General features: G+C 35.5%; 1 protein-coding gene across 2 annotated transcripts in view; it reads right to left on the minus strand.

Moving 5' to 3' along the window:
- Positions 1–12,323: 12,323 nt before the first annotated feature.
- Positions 12,324–16,728, minus strand: part of LOC131029718 (EH domain-containing protein 1) — a 62,348-nt gene continuing 57,943 nt past the window's right edge. For both annotated transcript variants that reach the window (XM_057960339.1, XM_057960338.1), the window contains 3 exons: positions 13,483–13,609; positions 13,257–13,400; positions 12,324–12,889 (listed from right to left, as the gene is read on the minus strand). In XM_057960339.1, coding sequence (XP_057816322.1) covers positions 12,704–12,889; positions 13,257–13,400; positions 13,483–13,609 — 457 coding nt within the window. In that variant the 3' untranslated portion in view covers positions 12,324–12,703. The remainder of the gene's footprint in view (positions 12,890–13,256; positions 13,401–13,482; positions 13,610–16,728) is intronic.

Consider the following 16,728-nt stretch of genomic DNA (forward strand, 5'->3'; position numbering starts at 1 on the left):
ACAAAATTTTTCCTAAGTGTTGCCATCAATGCCAAAGGGGGAGATTGTTGGCATTTGACTGAACCGGTAAAGATTGTTGTTGTTATCCAACCGCTATATGATTAGTTAGTAATTGTGATGAAGAGATTGAGATTCATGTTTGATGACTAATTTGTGTGTTGTCATTGATGGCAATAATGTTTTTGATGTCATCTAAGTCTTAGAAGCCAACCGATAAGGTTTAATCGGTACAAAAGACAGTTTTACAGAGAACTGGTAATTAGGTTCTCAACTAGTAAACTGAGACAGAGTTGCATTCCGACAACCGGTATAGGCGATTCATGAAGAGTTGGATGATACAATTTCACAGCAATGGTGGTGACAGGTATTTGGAGCTATGTTCACAATCGCATTGGCAAATTCAACTGGATGAGCGAGATTTGATTTACAGAACAGACAAACTAGTAGAACACTTAATCGGTAGTGATATAGTCACTTGAATCGATAACACGACACAAGTTTTAATTTGTTATATTGGTGGATGGCATATGTAAAGCATGCGATGTAAGTTTGTCTAGATTCATTGAACCTAGGAAATTGTTCCAAGATTGTAGTCGACTTAATGTAAAATGTTTATAATAAGTGTGATGAGGTAAAAAATTGGTATGTGTGTGGAGAGAATTCATGAGCAAATATTGTGAATGTGATCGTGCGGTGATTAGGCAATTTTTGTAATGAAGTGTTGTTGATGTTTTAAGGATCAGAAGTGGATCTTATCAGACACAGAAGGTGTTACTTGAATATCTTATCACTATTGTTTTCCTAACAGTTTGCAGGAGCAAAATCCCCTAACCAAGTAGGTCCTAACATGCCTTAATCTATAAATCCCCTAACAGGGTAGCTCTAAATCAGAGTCTCAAATCCTCTTGAAAGGTTGATCCTAACACGTCATTGCTCCTAACAGGGCTTATCATTCAAATCCGTGACTCTTAATTGGGTCTGCTCCTAATAGGGCATAGTTGTAAGACCTTAACCGATCAAGATTTCTATTCTACAGATAGTGAATCTTGTGCGTACCAACTCCTACTGTGGTTTTTCCCTTTTGCGTTTTCCATGTATAATCTCTTGTGTTATGTGGAATTTGATTTATTAGGCATTTGCTTATGTGGTGATATTTCTCATATGCTTGATAAGTTTTAAGTTGCTAAAGTTAGTGATCAAATTTATATTATTTTTGCTTGCATTGATTCACCGCCCCCCCCCCCCCCCTCAGTGCCTTATAATTTCATCAACAACAACCCTCAAAGAGGCAAAAGATTGATGATTGGCCTTCTCTTGCGAAATATTCCACAATTGAAGGAGAGCGTAGAGATACAGAGTAGGTGGAAAAGAGTATGCACTATTTAAATGATGAAGTTGTGGATCAACCTTTAAGAACACTACCCAAGGAGGATAATACTGCTCAAGTGCCAAAAGACAAAATTAATGTCCATAAGACAACTCATCATTAGTTAGTAGATGATGAAAGGGTAGTTGCATCAGTCCAATTTATGCTTGATGATGACTTCATAAAAACTCCCAAGTTAAAAGATTATAGATGAAGATGAAAACAAAAGAATGAAAGGAGGTGGAAACCAACAAAATAGGAGTTGAGGAAGAAAACCATGATGAGATTGTAGCTTCCACTTTTAAGGAAGTAAATTTTGATGAGATTAATAAGTACCCCTTCATGAATCAAAAAATTGGTGCAGGATATTGGTATGTTGCTCGTACCAAACTAGAATCTACAATCTTTGTTATCGTTGGATCAAGTTAGAAGTCAAAAGGACATTGTTTTTGTTTCTAAGTTTGAAGCAAAACAGGGGATAAGTAGATCAGGATACCATTGAAAGCTTGAGACATTGGCATTTTGGATGCGCAAACCCCAAGGACTCAGAAGCCACAACTGTTGCAGGTGACACAGAAAATGAGGGGGAATGCCATGATTAAAACTTTGAAAGATACCTCAGCATTAGAGGCATTAACTTTAACTATCCATGCAGCCATTTTCAGTCAAGTAGAAATTTGCAGGAAGAAAATGAAAGATTGAAAGAAGTGCAGGTGGAGATGAATGAAAAATATAATAAAATGTACCTGGATAATATAAAATTGAAGGAATCTTTAGCTTCAAGTAGTGTCCCTCCTACCTTGTTATTATAAGGATCCGGTTACTACTGAGAGGGGGGGTGAATCGGTAGTTAAACAATTCTGCAATACTTCAAAAAACTATACCGGTAACTACTCAAACATTCTGCTAAACTGATTTACCAAACCATTCATTTAAGTGTTCATCAACATGCAAATAAAGTAATGATAGCAAATGCATAACAATAATGCAACCACCACATGAATAGATATTTTTCACGTGGAAACCCAAATGGGAAAAACCACGATGGGAATTAGCACCTACAAAATATTTGCACTCTTTCGGAATGTGCCTGGTTAAATGCCTAGCCTGGTTAGGAGCTTACAATATGTCCAGTTAAGAGAAGACCATGTTAGGAGTCACTCGATTAAGGGATTTGCCTCAACCCTATTAGGAGCTCTACCCTGTTAGGAGTAACCTTGTTAGAGGATTTTAAACTCAAGCTAATGAGCCACCCGGTGAAAGAATTTTACAAATAAGACATGTTAGGATCTACGTGGTTAAGTGATTTCAAGCTGTTGTAACTATTAGGGAACAACGGAGCAAATGATTTGATCACAACACTTCCTTGCTTGCTAGTACAGATCTTTTTCATCTCAACTCTACTTCACACATGCAGACACTTAAATCTAGTTTGGCAACACCTTCTCTCAAACTCACCGACACAAAATCTCTTCTCCAACTAGCTCTAAATACATTTTTCAGTTACGTCAGCTACATAACCCTAACTACATTCAAAATACATTGAATTAACATTTACATATCATTATAACAAATTTCAAGACAATTTCCACCGTTGAATGATCACAGCACATCACCGCACATCAATTTGATAAGCAATCAAACCCTTGTCACTTTCTACTAAACACTTTGTTGTTTCCCAAGAAATTTGATCCTTGTACACGCTCAAACTCAATCTTATCATTACATGTGGATTCTGACACGTCATCACTAAGTTATGAACATGATAAGATCCACTGCCAAACCATAAATCATTACCGCTTAAAGATCTGTTACTAGTATACATTCTTCTTCATAGAGTTCATGACAATTAATCATAACTCACTCAATGCATCGAATCTACTAATGCGATTGCAATCACAAACTCATGCCAATGTTATAAGCATATCTTCAAAACCACAGCACCTAACTCCTCTCCAATCATCCATACCGGTGTCTTGATCATCACTTTGTTCCTGCTTACCGATTTACAGCAACTTAGCAGTTTTGTTGTCTAACTCATTCCTCTACTATTTAGGCTTTACCGGTAGGCCTAGATGACTTAAATGACTCAACAAACATGGTTGTCATCAATGACAACACAAATAAAGTACTCATCAAACAACTTACAACTATATCATCATCATCTAGCCAACAATCTCCATCAATTTTACAAGTTATGCCAATAATAACTTTAATGGTCATCTTCTCATCTCATCATCATCTCCATATGTCAATAATCTCCTCATCATTATCTTCATCAATTATGCCAACAATCTCCCCCTTTGGCATTGATGGCGACACCAAAATAGCAATACCAAAAGCTCATCATACAAAATTGCTAGAGTTCCGGTTATGACTGTTGTACATGATCTTCTCCCTTCATCAGTTCTTCTCTTTCTTTACTTTTATTCTCCCTCTTTGCTTTAATTCTCCCCCTATCACTTTTCTTCTCCCCTTTTGACAACAATGTCGAAGGTGCGAAGTGTCAAATTCATCTTCTGTTGCTAGTGTTTTCTACATCTATGTTGCTCCCCCTGAGGAGTAGCCTACTTCTCATCAATCCATGGTGAAATATCTTCAATTAGTCCACTAGATTGATGCTACAACGGCATCTTATTTTACCTTCGGTAGGGTTATAACCCCTAGCATGCCTCTAAGATATTCAAAGGTTGCTTTAGGCAATGGCTTAATGAAGATGTCAGCCAACTGCTCCTTACTTGACACATGTTACATCCTGACTTGCTTTTCCTGTACTCTTTCTCTCAGAAAATCGTACTTCAGTTCAATATGCTTTGTCCTAGCATGCAATATCGGGTTCTTTGATATACTTATTGCACTTGTATTATCACAATATATGATCACCAGTTCTGTCATAGTCTCCTTGAATCCTTCCAATACATGTCTCATCCATATTGCTTGAGTACAGTTCATAGATGTAGCCACATACTATCCTTTTGTTGTAGACCAAAAAATACAACTTTGTTTCTTACTGGTCCAGGCTACCAATCTTTCTCCTAGAAAGAATGCTCCACCGGTTGTTCTCTTTTAGTCATCTATATTACCTGCCCAATCAGCACCTGTGAACACCTTCAATGAGAAGTTGTCTTTGTATGGATACCATAATCCATAATCAATAGTTCCTCTAAGATATCTAAAAAATTCTCTTCGTTGTCACCATGTGGGTCTCTTTAGGACTTTTCTAAAATGTTGCTACTATACCAACTGCATGAGCAATATCTGATCTACTATGAACAACATAGTGTAGTTTCCCAATCATAGATCTATACTCAGATTCATCCACTGGATCATAATCATCTTCCTTTGATAATATACAACCAGTAACCATAGGGGTTCCAACTGGTTTATAGACTTCCATTCCAAAGGTTTTCAATAACTCCTTCACATATTTGGACTCACTAATAAAGATGCCTCCTTTCATCTATTGGACCTGCAAACCAATGAAAATTTTGATTTCACCTATCAAAGACATTTCAAATTCCTTTTTCATCTCTTCTGCAAAAGATAAACTCATGTTATCATCTCCTCCAAATATGATATCATCTACAAACACTTTTGCAATCAATAATTTGTCCCTTCTGTCTTCAAGTAAATGTTGTTGTCCTCACTGGTTCTTTGAAATCCAATCTTTATCAAGTGTGAATGGAGTCTTTCATACCATACTCTAGGAGCTTGCTTTAATCCATATAAAGCTTTATGCAGTTTGCACACCATGTCCTTATCTTCAGTCAATGCAAACACATCCGGTTGTTCAATATAAACCTCTTCTTCTAGAATTTCATTCAAAAATGTCGACTTAACATCCATTTGGTAAACCTTGAATCCTTTAAATGTTGCAAATGCAAGTAGCATTCTTACTCCTTCAAGTCTAGCAACCGATGCAAAAGTTTCTCCATAATCCTCACCTTCTTCTTGTGCATATCCTTTGCAAACTAGTCTAGCCTTGTTCCTAACCGCTTCACCATCTTCATTCATTTTATTTCTAAACACCCACTTAGTACCAATCACATTTTTATTAGCTGGTCTGGGGACAAGTGACCAAGTGTTGTTATTCTCTATTTGATCAAGCTCTTCATTCATAGCCTTTATCCAATCATCATCCTTGAGAGCTTCTCTCACTGTCTTCGGTTCAATTGTGGAAATTAGACAAGCACTTTCTCTAGTCTTTCTTCTTGTTTGTACTCCAGCATTCCTGTCTCCAATTATCTAATCTGCTGAGTGATTCAACATTACATGTCTAGGTATAACAAGTTCTGGTATAGAAGTTTCTTCTTGTTCTTCTTCATCTTCATATTCCGGTTGAGCAGTATCCTCAACATTGTTCTACTCAACATCATTTGAACTTCGGGTTCAATAATCACTAGCTTTTGTTCATCTACTGCATTAGACTTGTTGGTATCATCATATTTGTCAGAATACTCATCAATTTTCACATTTACACTTTCCACAATCTTCTTAGCTCTTTTGTTAAAGCACTTGAATGCTTTGCTCTTAGTTGAGTAGCCAAGGAAAGTTCCTTCATCACTCTTAGGATCAAACTTTCCGGTATACTCATCTCTCTTTATGTAACCCCTGTTGCCAAAGAATTTGAAATAACTAACATTAGGAGTACGACCATACCATAATTTATAGGGAGTTTTGTCACTACCTTTCTTGACCAGTACCCAGTTCATTGTGTATACTACAGTGCTAATTGCTTCTCTCCAAAACATTTAGGTACATCTCCTTGTATCAGCATTGTTCTAGCTGCTTCAACTATGGTCTGGTTCCTCCTTTCTGCAATCCCAATATGTTGTGGTGTCCTTGGTGCAGATAGTTGTCTCTTGATTCCATTCTCATCACAGTATTTCACAAATTCAGTTGATGTGAATTCTCCATCCCGGTCATATCTCAGGCACTTTAGGTTCTTACCGGTTTCTTTCTCCACTAAAGCTTTGAATGCCTTAAAATTGTTGAAAGCGTCAGACTTCTCCTTCAAAAATGTAACCCATGTCATTCTTGAATGGTCATCAATAAATATCATAAAATATTTATCACCATAAATACTCCTAGTCCTCATAGGACCACATAAATCAGTGTGCACCAAATCTAAAATATTTTTAGAAGAAAATGATTTGCTTTTGAAAGAGGAAGTAGTCATCTTACCCAACTGACACTCTTTACAAATCGCATTGTCTGGTTTGACTAGTTGTGGCATACCTCTAACCATACTAGACTTGCTGACCTTAACCAAATTGTCAAAATTTACATGACAAAATCTTCTATGCCATAACCAATTGTCCTCAACTTTTGCAACCAAACAACTGTTAACATTAGTGTTCAGATGAAATAAGTTGCCTTTTGTTTGTTTACCGGTAGCAATCAGTTCTCATTTGCTTTCTAAAACCCTACACACTCCATTTTTGAACTCAAGATGATAACCTTTATCATTTAGTTGACCAACACTCAACAAGTTATGCTTCAATCCTTCAACCCAATACACATCATCAGCATTACTTTTTCCATTTAAAAAAATTGAACGTTTACCTTTTACCATACATGGTGTATTGTTGTCAAATCTCACTATTCCACCATCAAATTCTTCAAGTGAGATGAACTTGTTCTTGTCACCGGTCATGTGATGTGAGCAACCACTATCAATGACCCACTCGTCACTATTGTCAATATGAGACACTAAAGTTTTCTTGTCAGAAAGATCTTCCTTAACCACTACAAATATAATTTTATCATTGTCTTCATCCTCTGATTCCTCATCGATAACACCTTCATCTACTGCAACATAACATTGTTTCTTACCTTTTCCCTTAAACCTTTTGAACTTTTCCTTCCGATCATTGTTAGGACAATTAGCAGCAATATGTCTTATCTTGTTACATGAGAAGCATTTATGAGGAAGCTTGCCTTTGTATTTATCGGTGCCTCTAGGAAGTTTCTTTGCCAATAAAGCCTCAATTTCCATCAAGTTATCTTCACCATCCACTTCTTCATTACCACCGCCATGATGACTTGACCTATAGACATCCTTTCATTTTCTTACCAGTGCATTAGATACTGATGCTTTGAAAGCAAATTCTACTTTAGGTACACTATTGTCAAAGCTATTCAACTCAAAAGCAGTAAGCTTGCCTATCAATGAATCAATTGTAACTTTATCTTTGCTGACAGACCACAATTCTTGGATAGCAGATACTCTAATAGCATAAGCAGACAATAAGGTTCTTAGAATTTTACTTACCACTGTGTGTTTTGTAATGGTTCCACCAACACTTTTGATTCCTCCAACTACTTATTTTATTCTTTGACCGTACTGGGTGATGTTCTCACCTTCCATCATCTTCATGTCATCAAACTTGCCTCTTAAGCTTTCTTCTTTATCTTTTTGCACATGCTCATCTCCACCATAAATCAACTTCAACTTTTCCCAAACTTCATAAGTTGTTTCAAGACCATGAACATCAATACACTCAAAATCAGAAAGTGTGCTTACAATGGCTTCCAATGCTTGAATATTCTCATGTTGTTCCTTAAGTTGATCTGCAATCAGAGTACCGGTAGGAGGTGTGTATTGATTAACAACATGCTCCCATAACTATTGCCCCATACCTTTGATGTAGATCTTCATTCTGTCGCTCCATATTCTGTAGTTATCGTTTGTGAACTTAGGACCCTCCTTCTTCATCATCTCGGATCTTTGCCTCAAGCAGTTAAGCTTCTGCTCAAAGAGGACCTAGTGCTCGGATGCCAATTGTTATTATGAGGATCTGGTTACTACTGTGAGGGGGGGTGAATCAGTAGTTAAACAATTCTACAATACTTCAAAAAATTATACCAGTAACTACTCAAACATTTTGTTAAACTGATTTAGCAAACCATTCATTTAAGTGTTCATCAACATGCAAATAAAGTAATGATATCAAATGCATAACAATAAAGTAATGAACACAAAGATTTTTCACGTGGAAACCCAAATGGAAAAAACCACGGTGGGAATTAGCACCCACAAAATATTTGCACTCTTTTGGAATGTGCCTGATTAAAGGCCTAGGCCGGTTAGGAGCTTACAATATGCCCAGTTAAGAGAAGACCCTGTTAGGAGTCACCCGGTTAAGGGATTTGCCTCAGCCCTGTTAGGAGTAACCTTGTTAGAGGATTTTAAACTCAAGCTAATGAGCCACTCGATGAACGAATTTTACAAATAAGACCTATTAGGATCTACCCAGTTAAGGGATTTCAAATTGTTGTAACTGTTATTGAACAACAAGGAAAATGATCTAATCACAGCACTTCCTTGCTTGCTAGTACAGATCCTTTTTAGCTCAACTCTTCTTCACACATGCAGACACTTCAATCTAGTTCGGCAACACCTTCTCTCAAACTCACTGACACAAAATCTCTTCTCCAGCTAGCCCTAAATACATTTTCAGTTAGGTCATCTACATAACCCTAACTACATTCAAAATACATTGAATTAACATTTACAGATCATTACAACAAATTTCAAGACAATTTCCATCGTTGAATGATCACAACACATCACCGCACATTGATTTGATAAGCAATCAAACCCTTGTCACATTCTACAAAGCACTTTGTTGTCTCCTAAGAAATTTGATCCTTGTACGCGTTCAAACACAATCTTATCATTACACGGATTTTGACATGTCATCACTAAGTTATGAACATGATAGGATCCACCGCCAAACTATAAATCATTACCGATTAAAGATCTATTACCGGTATACATTCTTCTTCACAGAGTTCATGACAGTTAATCATAACTCACTCAATACATTGAATTTGTTGATGCAGTTGCAATTACAAACTCATGCCAATGTTATAAACATATGTTCCAAACAGCAACACCTAACTCCTCTCCAATCATCCATACCAGTGTCTTGATCATCGCTTTGTTCATGCTTACCAGTTTTGTTGTCTAACTCATTCCTCTACCAATTAGGCTTTACCAGTAGGCCTAGATGACTTAGATGACTCAACAAACATGGTTGTCATCAATAACAACACAAATAAAGTCATCAATGACAACACAAATAAAGTCATCAAACAACTTACAACTATATCATCATCATCTAGCCAACAATCTCCATCAACTTTACAAGTTATGCCATCAATAACTTTACCGGTCTTCTCATCTCATCATCATCTCCATATGCCAATAATCTCCTCATCAATTATGCCAACACTACCATAAGTTCAAATATAGTGATTTATCAACCACATGTTGCCACAAGTGTTACCCCATCTGTTGATTTTAAAGAAAAGTTAAAATAGTATGCAGGAAGAATTGAGGTGTTAGAAGAAGCTCTAGTAAGAGCAAGGACGGAATTTAATTGAAGAATTATGGAAACATTGGAGAAGGTTCTCAACTATAGACTGAAGAATATCATTGCCAAATTAGATGATGTCTAGAATGGTTATCAAGCTTTGTTGTAGGCCTCATATCAGTGCAAAGTTCTATTCTCCTATCCTCAAGCCTATCTTTGATAAGTGGCATTTAAAGCATCATACATTAGACACATTGTGTTTGGTTACACAACATAATCCAAATGATCCACTAGCGTTGAACTCAACTCAAAAAATGGTGACAATGGTAATTGATGAATTCCAACTTATACCAAGGGCAAAGCAAATAATAAAGTTTAGAATTGATTTCTTTCACACTCTACAACATTGGTCGATCCACTGATTTTAAATATCAAAGGTCTAGACAAATGGAACAGGAATTTAATCTTGCTTTACCAATGATTCTTTTGTTGTTTGATGATGGAGATAAAGCAAAAGTACAGATGTTTAACTTCACCTTTGGTAGGATAATTGCAATAGACATGGGGTATACTAAGTTCATAATGGAGACTACAGTCACACTGGACAATAGATGGAGAGAACATTTGGCTCACATACAACAATTATAGGAATATTAATGGCCCCATGAGCTCACTTATATCCAATGGTAGGAGAAGTATTGCACCTTTGTGGATTAGTCAGTTGTGTCCTTATCTTACAATTTTGTCATGAAGAGTATGGTGCAATTGGGTGGAGGAGAGAATGCATTTGATTTATACTCTACAATATATAGAACCTTCCCAAACCTTTGGGTCATGGGTCTCTATGGAACTTAAATGGAAATAGAGTATATTCAATGTTGCAATCTTATCAATTTGAGTCTTCAATTTCTTTACATTCCTTTCTTATTGTTGGCAAAAAAAAATAGAGCAGAAATGAAGATAATGCATTTTAGTTGTTTTAAGATAGGACCTTGCTAGACCTTTGGGTCATGGGTGCCTTATGGTTATCAAATGAAACTAAATGTACCTAATTTGCATTTAAATTTGTCATTAAATTTTAGTGCCTTCGTCATTTCATATTTCATGTCATTCTTGTTACATGTCAGCTTGTTGTCAATTTGGTTCCATGTCAGCGTAGGCAGTAGGAGAATGTTGAGTCAAGACCAACGCCCGCATTGCTGCAACAAAGCCAATTTTCCCTCCAACATTGCAAATGGTTTTTATCTCATGTGTAAGCAAAGATGCTTAACGCATATTCATTCATTTTTTAAGATTATCGAAATCAAATTTTGACACGTGCATGGTCTAAAGCTTGTTGGCTCCCTTGTTTTATTAAAAGTATATCAAAAGCATTGCAAAAGGTTCTAAATTTTGATTCTAGGTGGTAGATATAAAAAGTGTCTAGTATACAGTTAGAGAATAGTTACAGATAATGTATATGTTCATATGCAATTTCAATCAAGTTTTGAACAATCATTGAGAAATATCGCAAAATTGTCTCCATATTATGTACTCAAATTTACACGAAACAATAATATCAAAGACGTTTTAGTTTGTCATCATGGTTTTCCCTGTGATTGTGTAATTTGTGCTGCATTCTTTCAATGAAGGAATCAAAAGCTTTATACAAATTGCAGTGAGTTTGAGTAACTAACATGTATAGGCATAAATGATAAAGATCCACTTATTCCAATTCATTTTGTTATATGAATGTGTTCATGATTTGAAGCTAACACTCCATGCCCATTACTAATCTGTTGAAATCTCCATGTTTGGTTCAAAAACAATTCAATTATCAAAATATTTTTACTTTTTTGTTGTGGGAGTAGGTTTAAATTAGAAGTTATTCCCAATTGTTGGTATATTTTCATTGGGAATTATCTGTGACAAATCACAATGTCTGCATAATTTGAAGTAGATCTTAAAGCAATTGTAAAAGATATCAATCTTTGGTTGATTCTCGTTTGTTGGCCACTGATCGCTGGAACTCCTGGGCAATCAATTGGAACAACCAACACAACGCGCGACTTGGTGATTTATACTTGTGTATATGGTCAACGTAGTTTCTACTTGATTAGTTAAGTGTCTCTAAAGTTTATTTATTAAAGGGTGCATGAAACAAATTTTTAATCCTTTAAAATCTCTATATTTCATTTTTTTTTTCAATTTGCCAAGTCTAAACGCCGAGTCCAAGTCATAAATCAGCTTGCCAAGTCCAATGCAAGTCCGAATCCTGAAACACCGATACAAACACAAGCCCAGCAAACCACCAAAAATGAATACAATTTTTCAGAGAGCTGAATTTGTGCTACCTTTATACTCATGATGAATATAGCTTTTTGCTCTTACAATTGGATGCTAAAATGAAAGGGTATTTCGCACCAAAATCTATAAAAACAGATGAACTGGAAATGCCCAAACTACCACTAGAGCCATATATATACTTGCACGGTACTTCATTTTGTGCCAACAAACAAAGGATGGAAGATCAAAGCATAATTTATCTTGCAGGTCATTTGCCATGTTTTTCCAGTTCATAAATTCAACCTCTAAATGCCTGTGGAGATACAAACACAAGCGCAGCAAACCATAAAAATAAATACATTCTTTCCAAAGAACTGAATTTTAGTAATGCCTTATATTCAAGATAAGTGTAGTTTTTTATTCTTACAATCAATCATAGACTGGAATATAATTGGATGTTAAACTGAAATTTAAGAGGCACTATGCACCAAAATCTTAAAAAATGGATGAATTTAATATGCCCAAACAACCACTAGACATTCTACTAATTCAACAGGGACGGTGTTGTACCCAAATTCTCAAATCGAGAAACTGATTTGCTCTCATAGCATTTGCATATGATGCCAATGCACCAAAAGCCTATGATACCAATGCGTCAAAGCAATTTGGTACTTCTATCTGATATGCATCATGCACAGAAATTCAAGTAAGATTTGAATGCCAGATTACCATTTTAAACATTGGAATGTATTTAATCATAAGGGTTCCTGAACCTCTGAAGTAATTCGGGAATGTCATATCCCAGCATATTATCTACTGACTGGACCATTTTTGGCTTTAGCTTCTCAAATTTATCAATGTTATATCCAGCTAATACTTCCTTGAAATGTTCAACGCTTGGAAAATCACCTGCTGGTAAATGGTACTCTCTCTGAACCTGAAAATGCAAACAGAGAAATTCTCACTAAAGTATTCAGATAATATAAGATACATGAGAGATTGGCACGCAGAAACTGTGGAGCCAGATAGTGCAATATGGGTAAGCTAAATATCTCACGAAACCTCCATACCAATGCATTGCATGCAGGAACTTGCATTTGAATTGACATAATAAGCCCTCAATATTTCAAAAATAGTATAACATTGAATACATATCTGGGGGTAAACCACATTGATACAAATTATCTTCTAAACTTCCCTTTAGTGCTATATAGCATGTAGAATGGAGAGGAAAAAAAGGGTTCTCACAAGGTCGTCCTATGAGTTTAGCATAATGAAGAGTTGAAAAAGGGAGAAATCCAAACCTTCGCAAATTCATCTGCCAGGTTATCAATGAGGCGTTGTTGAGCTTTGGCCTTTCCCATCATGGCAGGCATCTCTTTCTTCAGATGACTGATGATATATGAATGAATAGTAGCAGCTCGAGCACGCTTAACAAATTCATTTATCTGCATTCAAATAGATTAACAAGGGACTGCTCCAAGTTAACACAATCATCATTTAAAGCATATGCCTGAAAAGGAAACTTACTCGACGGTCACAGGCCTTCCGAGGAATATCTTTCAAATCAGTTAGTAGATCTTCCTGTTCCTTTTCAAATAATTCCTTTCCAATAGGACCTGTTGCTCCTTCATTTATTGGTTTATCGTTGAATGAACTGCATTAATAACAAACTAAGTGTCACATCAAATGGGTTATAAAAGCTGACAAGATAAATATAACATGACATCTTAATTTCAAGGGTAGATGCAACAGATTTAATCATATTACCCCAACTAAACTAGAATGAGAAGCAATACCCCCTCAAAATGCTGATTCCAATACAATATTATTATAAGCTCGTAAAGTAGATGATACAGAAACTCTCTTCTAACAAGAATTAGTTTACTCAATCAATAATGTTCTCACATGTGAGAATAGTTATGAAATTTATGACAGAGACCACAATCAATAGTTAAATCTAAAATTAACAAAATTTCTCAGGGCAATTTTTAAGGTTGTGTCGCTGGGACCTGGCCACTGAACACTGAATACTGAAAACAAATGGCCAAGAACCTAATATCAAAAAGGCCTAGGAATTAGAAGTTAGATTAGTAATACACCCAAAGAAAAATCATAAACATGAAGTTGAACACAGAACATATTCATGATCCAAATCAAAGACCATAGTGAACACTGAATACTGAAAACAAATAGCTAAGAACCTAATATCACAAAGGCCTAGTAATTAGAAGTTAGATTAGTAATACACCCAAAGGAAAATCATAAACATGAAGTTGAACACGGAACATATTCATGATCCAAACCAAAGACCGTAGAGTATGCAAATTTGCAAATTGACTAGTTTACAATAAATATTTCTCACACTTCCACAAAAGTTCATCTGCAATCCACACTAGAATCAAGGGTTGGCCAAAGCCGAACATATCATGAGCAAGAACCAACTTGCAGATCAAAATCCACAGTAGAAGCAGTATTGTGAGGAAACAATCTGTGCCAGAAAAGCCACTTAGTTATACTGGCTTGGAATTTGTCAATATGTTAAAACAACCAGGTGGCATCTATGCCACAAATCCCATTTTTTCAAAATTCACAATAAGTTACAATGTATTTATCTGCCCTTCTTCATAATTACAATAATTTATTTTTGGATACAAAATTATGTCGCTACTATATTTCTTTTTGGATACAAAATTATATTGCTGCTATATTACATAGAGAGATTTCATAGCACAAAATCTCCATAACTTGAATGACTAAGATTAGAGTGCAAAAACACTGTTAAAGTTCAAACCTACAACATTGCAGCATTCAATACGCACTAGCAAACTTATTCATGTCTTCGGTCACTTTGAACTTGTCAAAAAAGTAAAGCAGCTATGTGATATCTATGCCACTAATACCTTTTCTCAACTAACAGCACGCATGGTTTATCTGCCCTTCTTGTTTAGGGTAAAAAAGTCAAGCAATCTGGACCAAAAAAACCAATCATGTCTCTCTAACAATAAAGCTGCCATGTAACATCTCTGCAACATAATCCAATTTTCTCAGGAACAGCAGGAAGTTGAGAGATTTTATCTTCACTTCTTGATTACTGACTATAACATATGTATAAATATGAAATAAGAGCCGTGTAGGTATTTTAAATTAATATACATGTCACCTCAATAATACTAAATGATTCATTTTAGTCATGGTTGATATGGATACTTATTTTGCTATAAACTAATATTCCCACTGCATTTTAAAACCAGCTAATTTCCCCCCAAACCTACTTGGAGTAAACAACATTAGTATCATAGCAGACCACCCTCCTAACTTGAATAGCGAGAATGGAGTAAAAAAGTACATTATTCCAATTTCCCACAAAACATCACTTTATCTTAACACTTGGGACTGTCTCAAATAGCAAGAAATCTAAATTCACTTGAGCATTTACATGCAATAATCTAGATGCACAAGTAAAATAGATAAATGAAATGTAAAATCAACTTGCACAAACCTAAAAAGATTTAAAACTTCAACTACACCAATCACATCTTGAAGTTAACATGTTTGGTGACAACCCATTTCAATATACACGACAATCTGAATATTTAGAAGCCGCAAAACAAATGGACTGACAGTCACTTTCTAAGACCAAAAAAGATTGGAACAGCTGCATTCTATAGATGGTAATGATACTATAAGTATAAGTAATCTGAAGATATGAATGAATCTATGAGCACCTAGACATAGTTTGTAAAGTACTCTATAACTAAGTCACCAGGTTCGAATTCGAATTCGTGTTCAGCAACAATAAAATTTGGATGAAAAATTATATAGTATTTGAAATTATAAGGGCAGAGGAAAGAACAATATCTCACACACTGTCATGCCTAAACAAAGTCGTCTGCAAAAAAGCTAAATTATACCCTAGCTGCTTGCCTTTTCTGGTAGGAACTTAAACTAGAACTTCGACAAATATCATAACTTAGTTAACTTTTCGCCAAATTTCGAACTTCAAGTAAGAAATTTGGCAAATGCGGTGACTTAGCTCTATAATGAATGTAATGAAATAACTTGAAAATGAGAAGAATGTATAATAGGAAATATGCTGCAAATACTCAAAAAATAATAGGCCACTTCGAAGAGGCAAACCTCCAAAAGTCTTCCATAAGAACATCATTCACAGTATGATGACTTACATGGCAGCTTTGTAATCAACCCTAATGACAAGAAGAAGTTTCATAATCATGTCCTAGTGACAAACAGTGAAATTATTCCATAACACAAAATGAATCGTGGCATTCCAATTTCTTCCACTTTTTGACTTCCTTCAGTTTTTGAGCTTATGTTCTTTGTGGTAAAATATAAAATGTATTGTTGTAAACCAAAAATTGGGAGGGAATGACATGTAATTGGGATTAAAAATGAGCTCAAGTGAGTTCATAGTTCACATGTCTAATGGCATACCTGCTCACAGAAAGTAGTTCAAAGGTAGGAGGTACAACCTGTAACACTGATCCCCGTGTGCTAGATTTATGATCTAACAAAAGAAGAGGACAGAGAAGAATTTTGGGAGATGAATATTTGTGAAAGTTTTGTGAAATCCATAGCAGCAAAAATCTTTTAGGGGAAAAATAGGCAAACCAAAAGCATAAATTGTTTACAAATTCGGAAAAAAAAAACGGATTTAAAAAAATGGTAAAAATTGTATAAAAAGAGAAATTTTTCTTTTTGAAATTTAAGGGCATTTCAATAGCATAGAGATATAGAGAACAAATAAATTAGAGA

The sequence above is a fragment of the Cryptomeria japonica genome, chromosome 9 (assembly GCF_030272615.1).
Source record: "Cryptomeria japonica chromosome 9, Sugi_1.0, whole genome shotgun sequence".
Classification (NCBI taxonomy): Eukaryota; Viridiplantae; Streptophyta; class Pinopsida; order Cupressales; family Cupressaceae; genus Cryptomeria; species Cryptomeria japonica.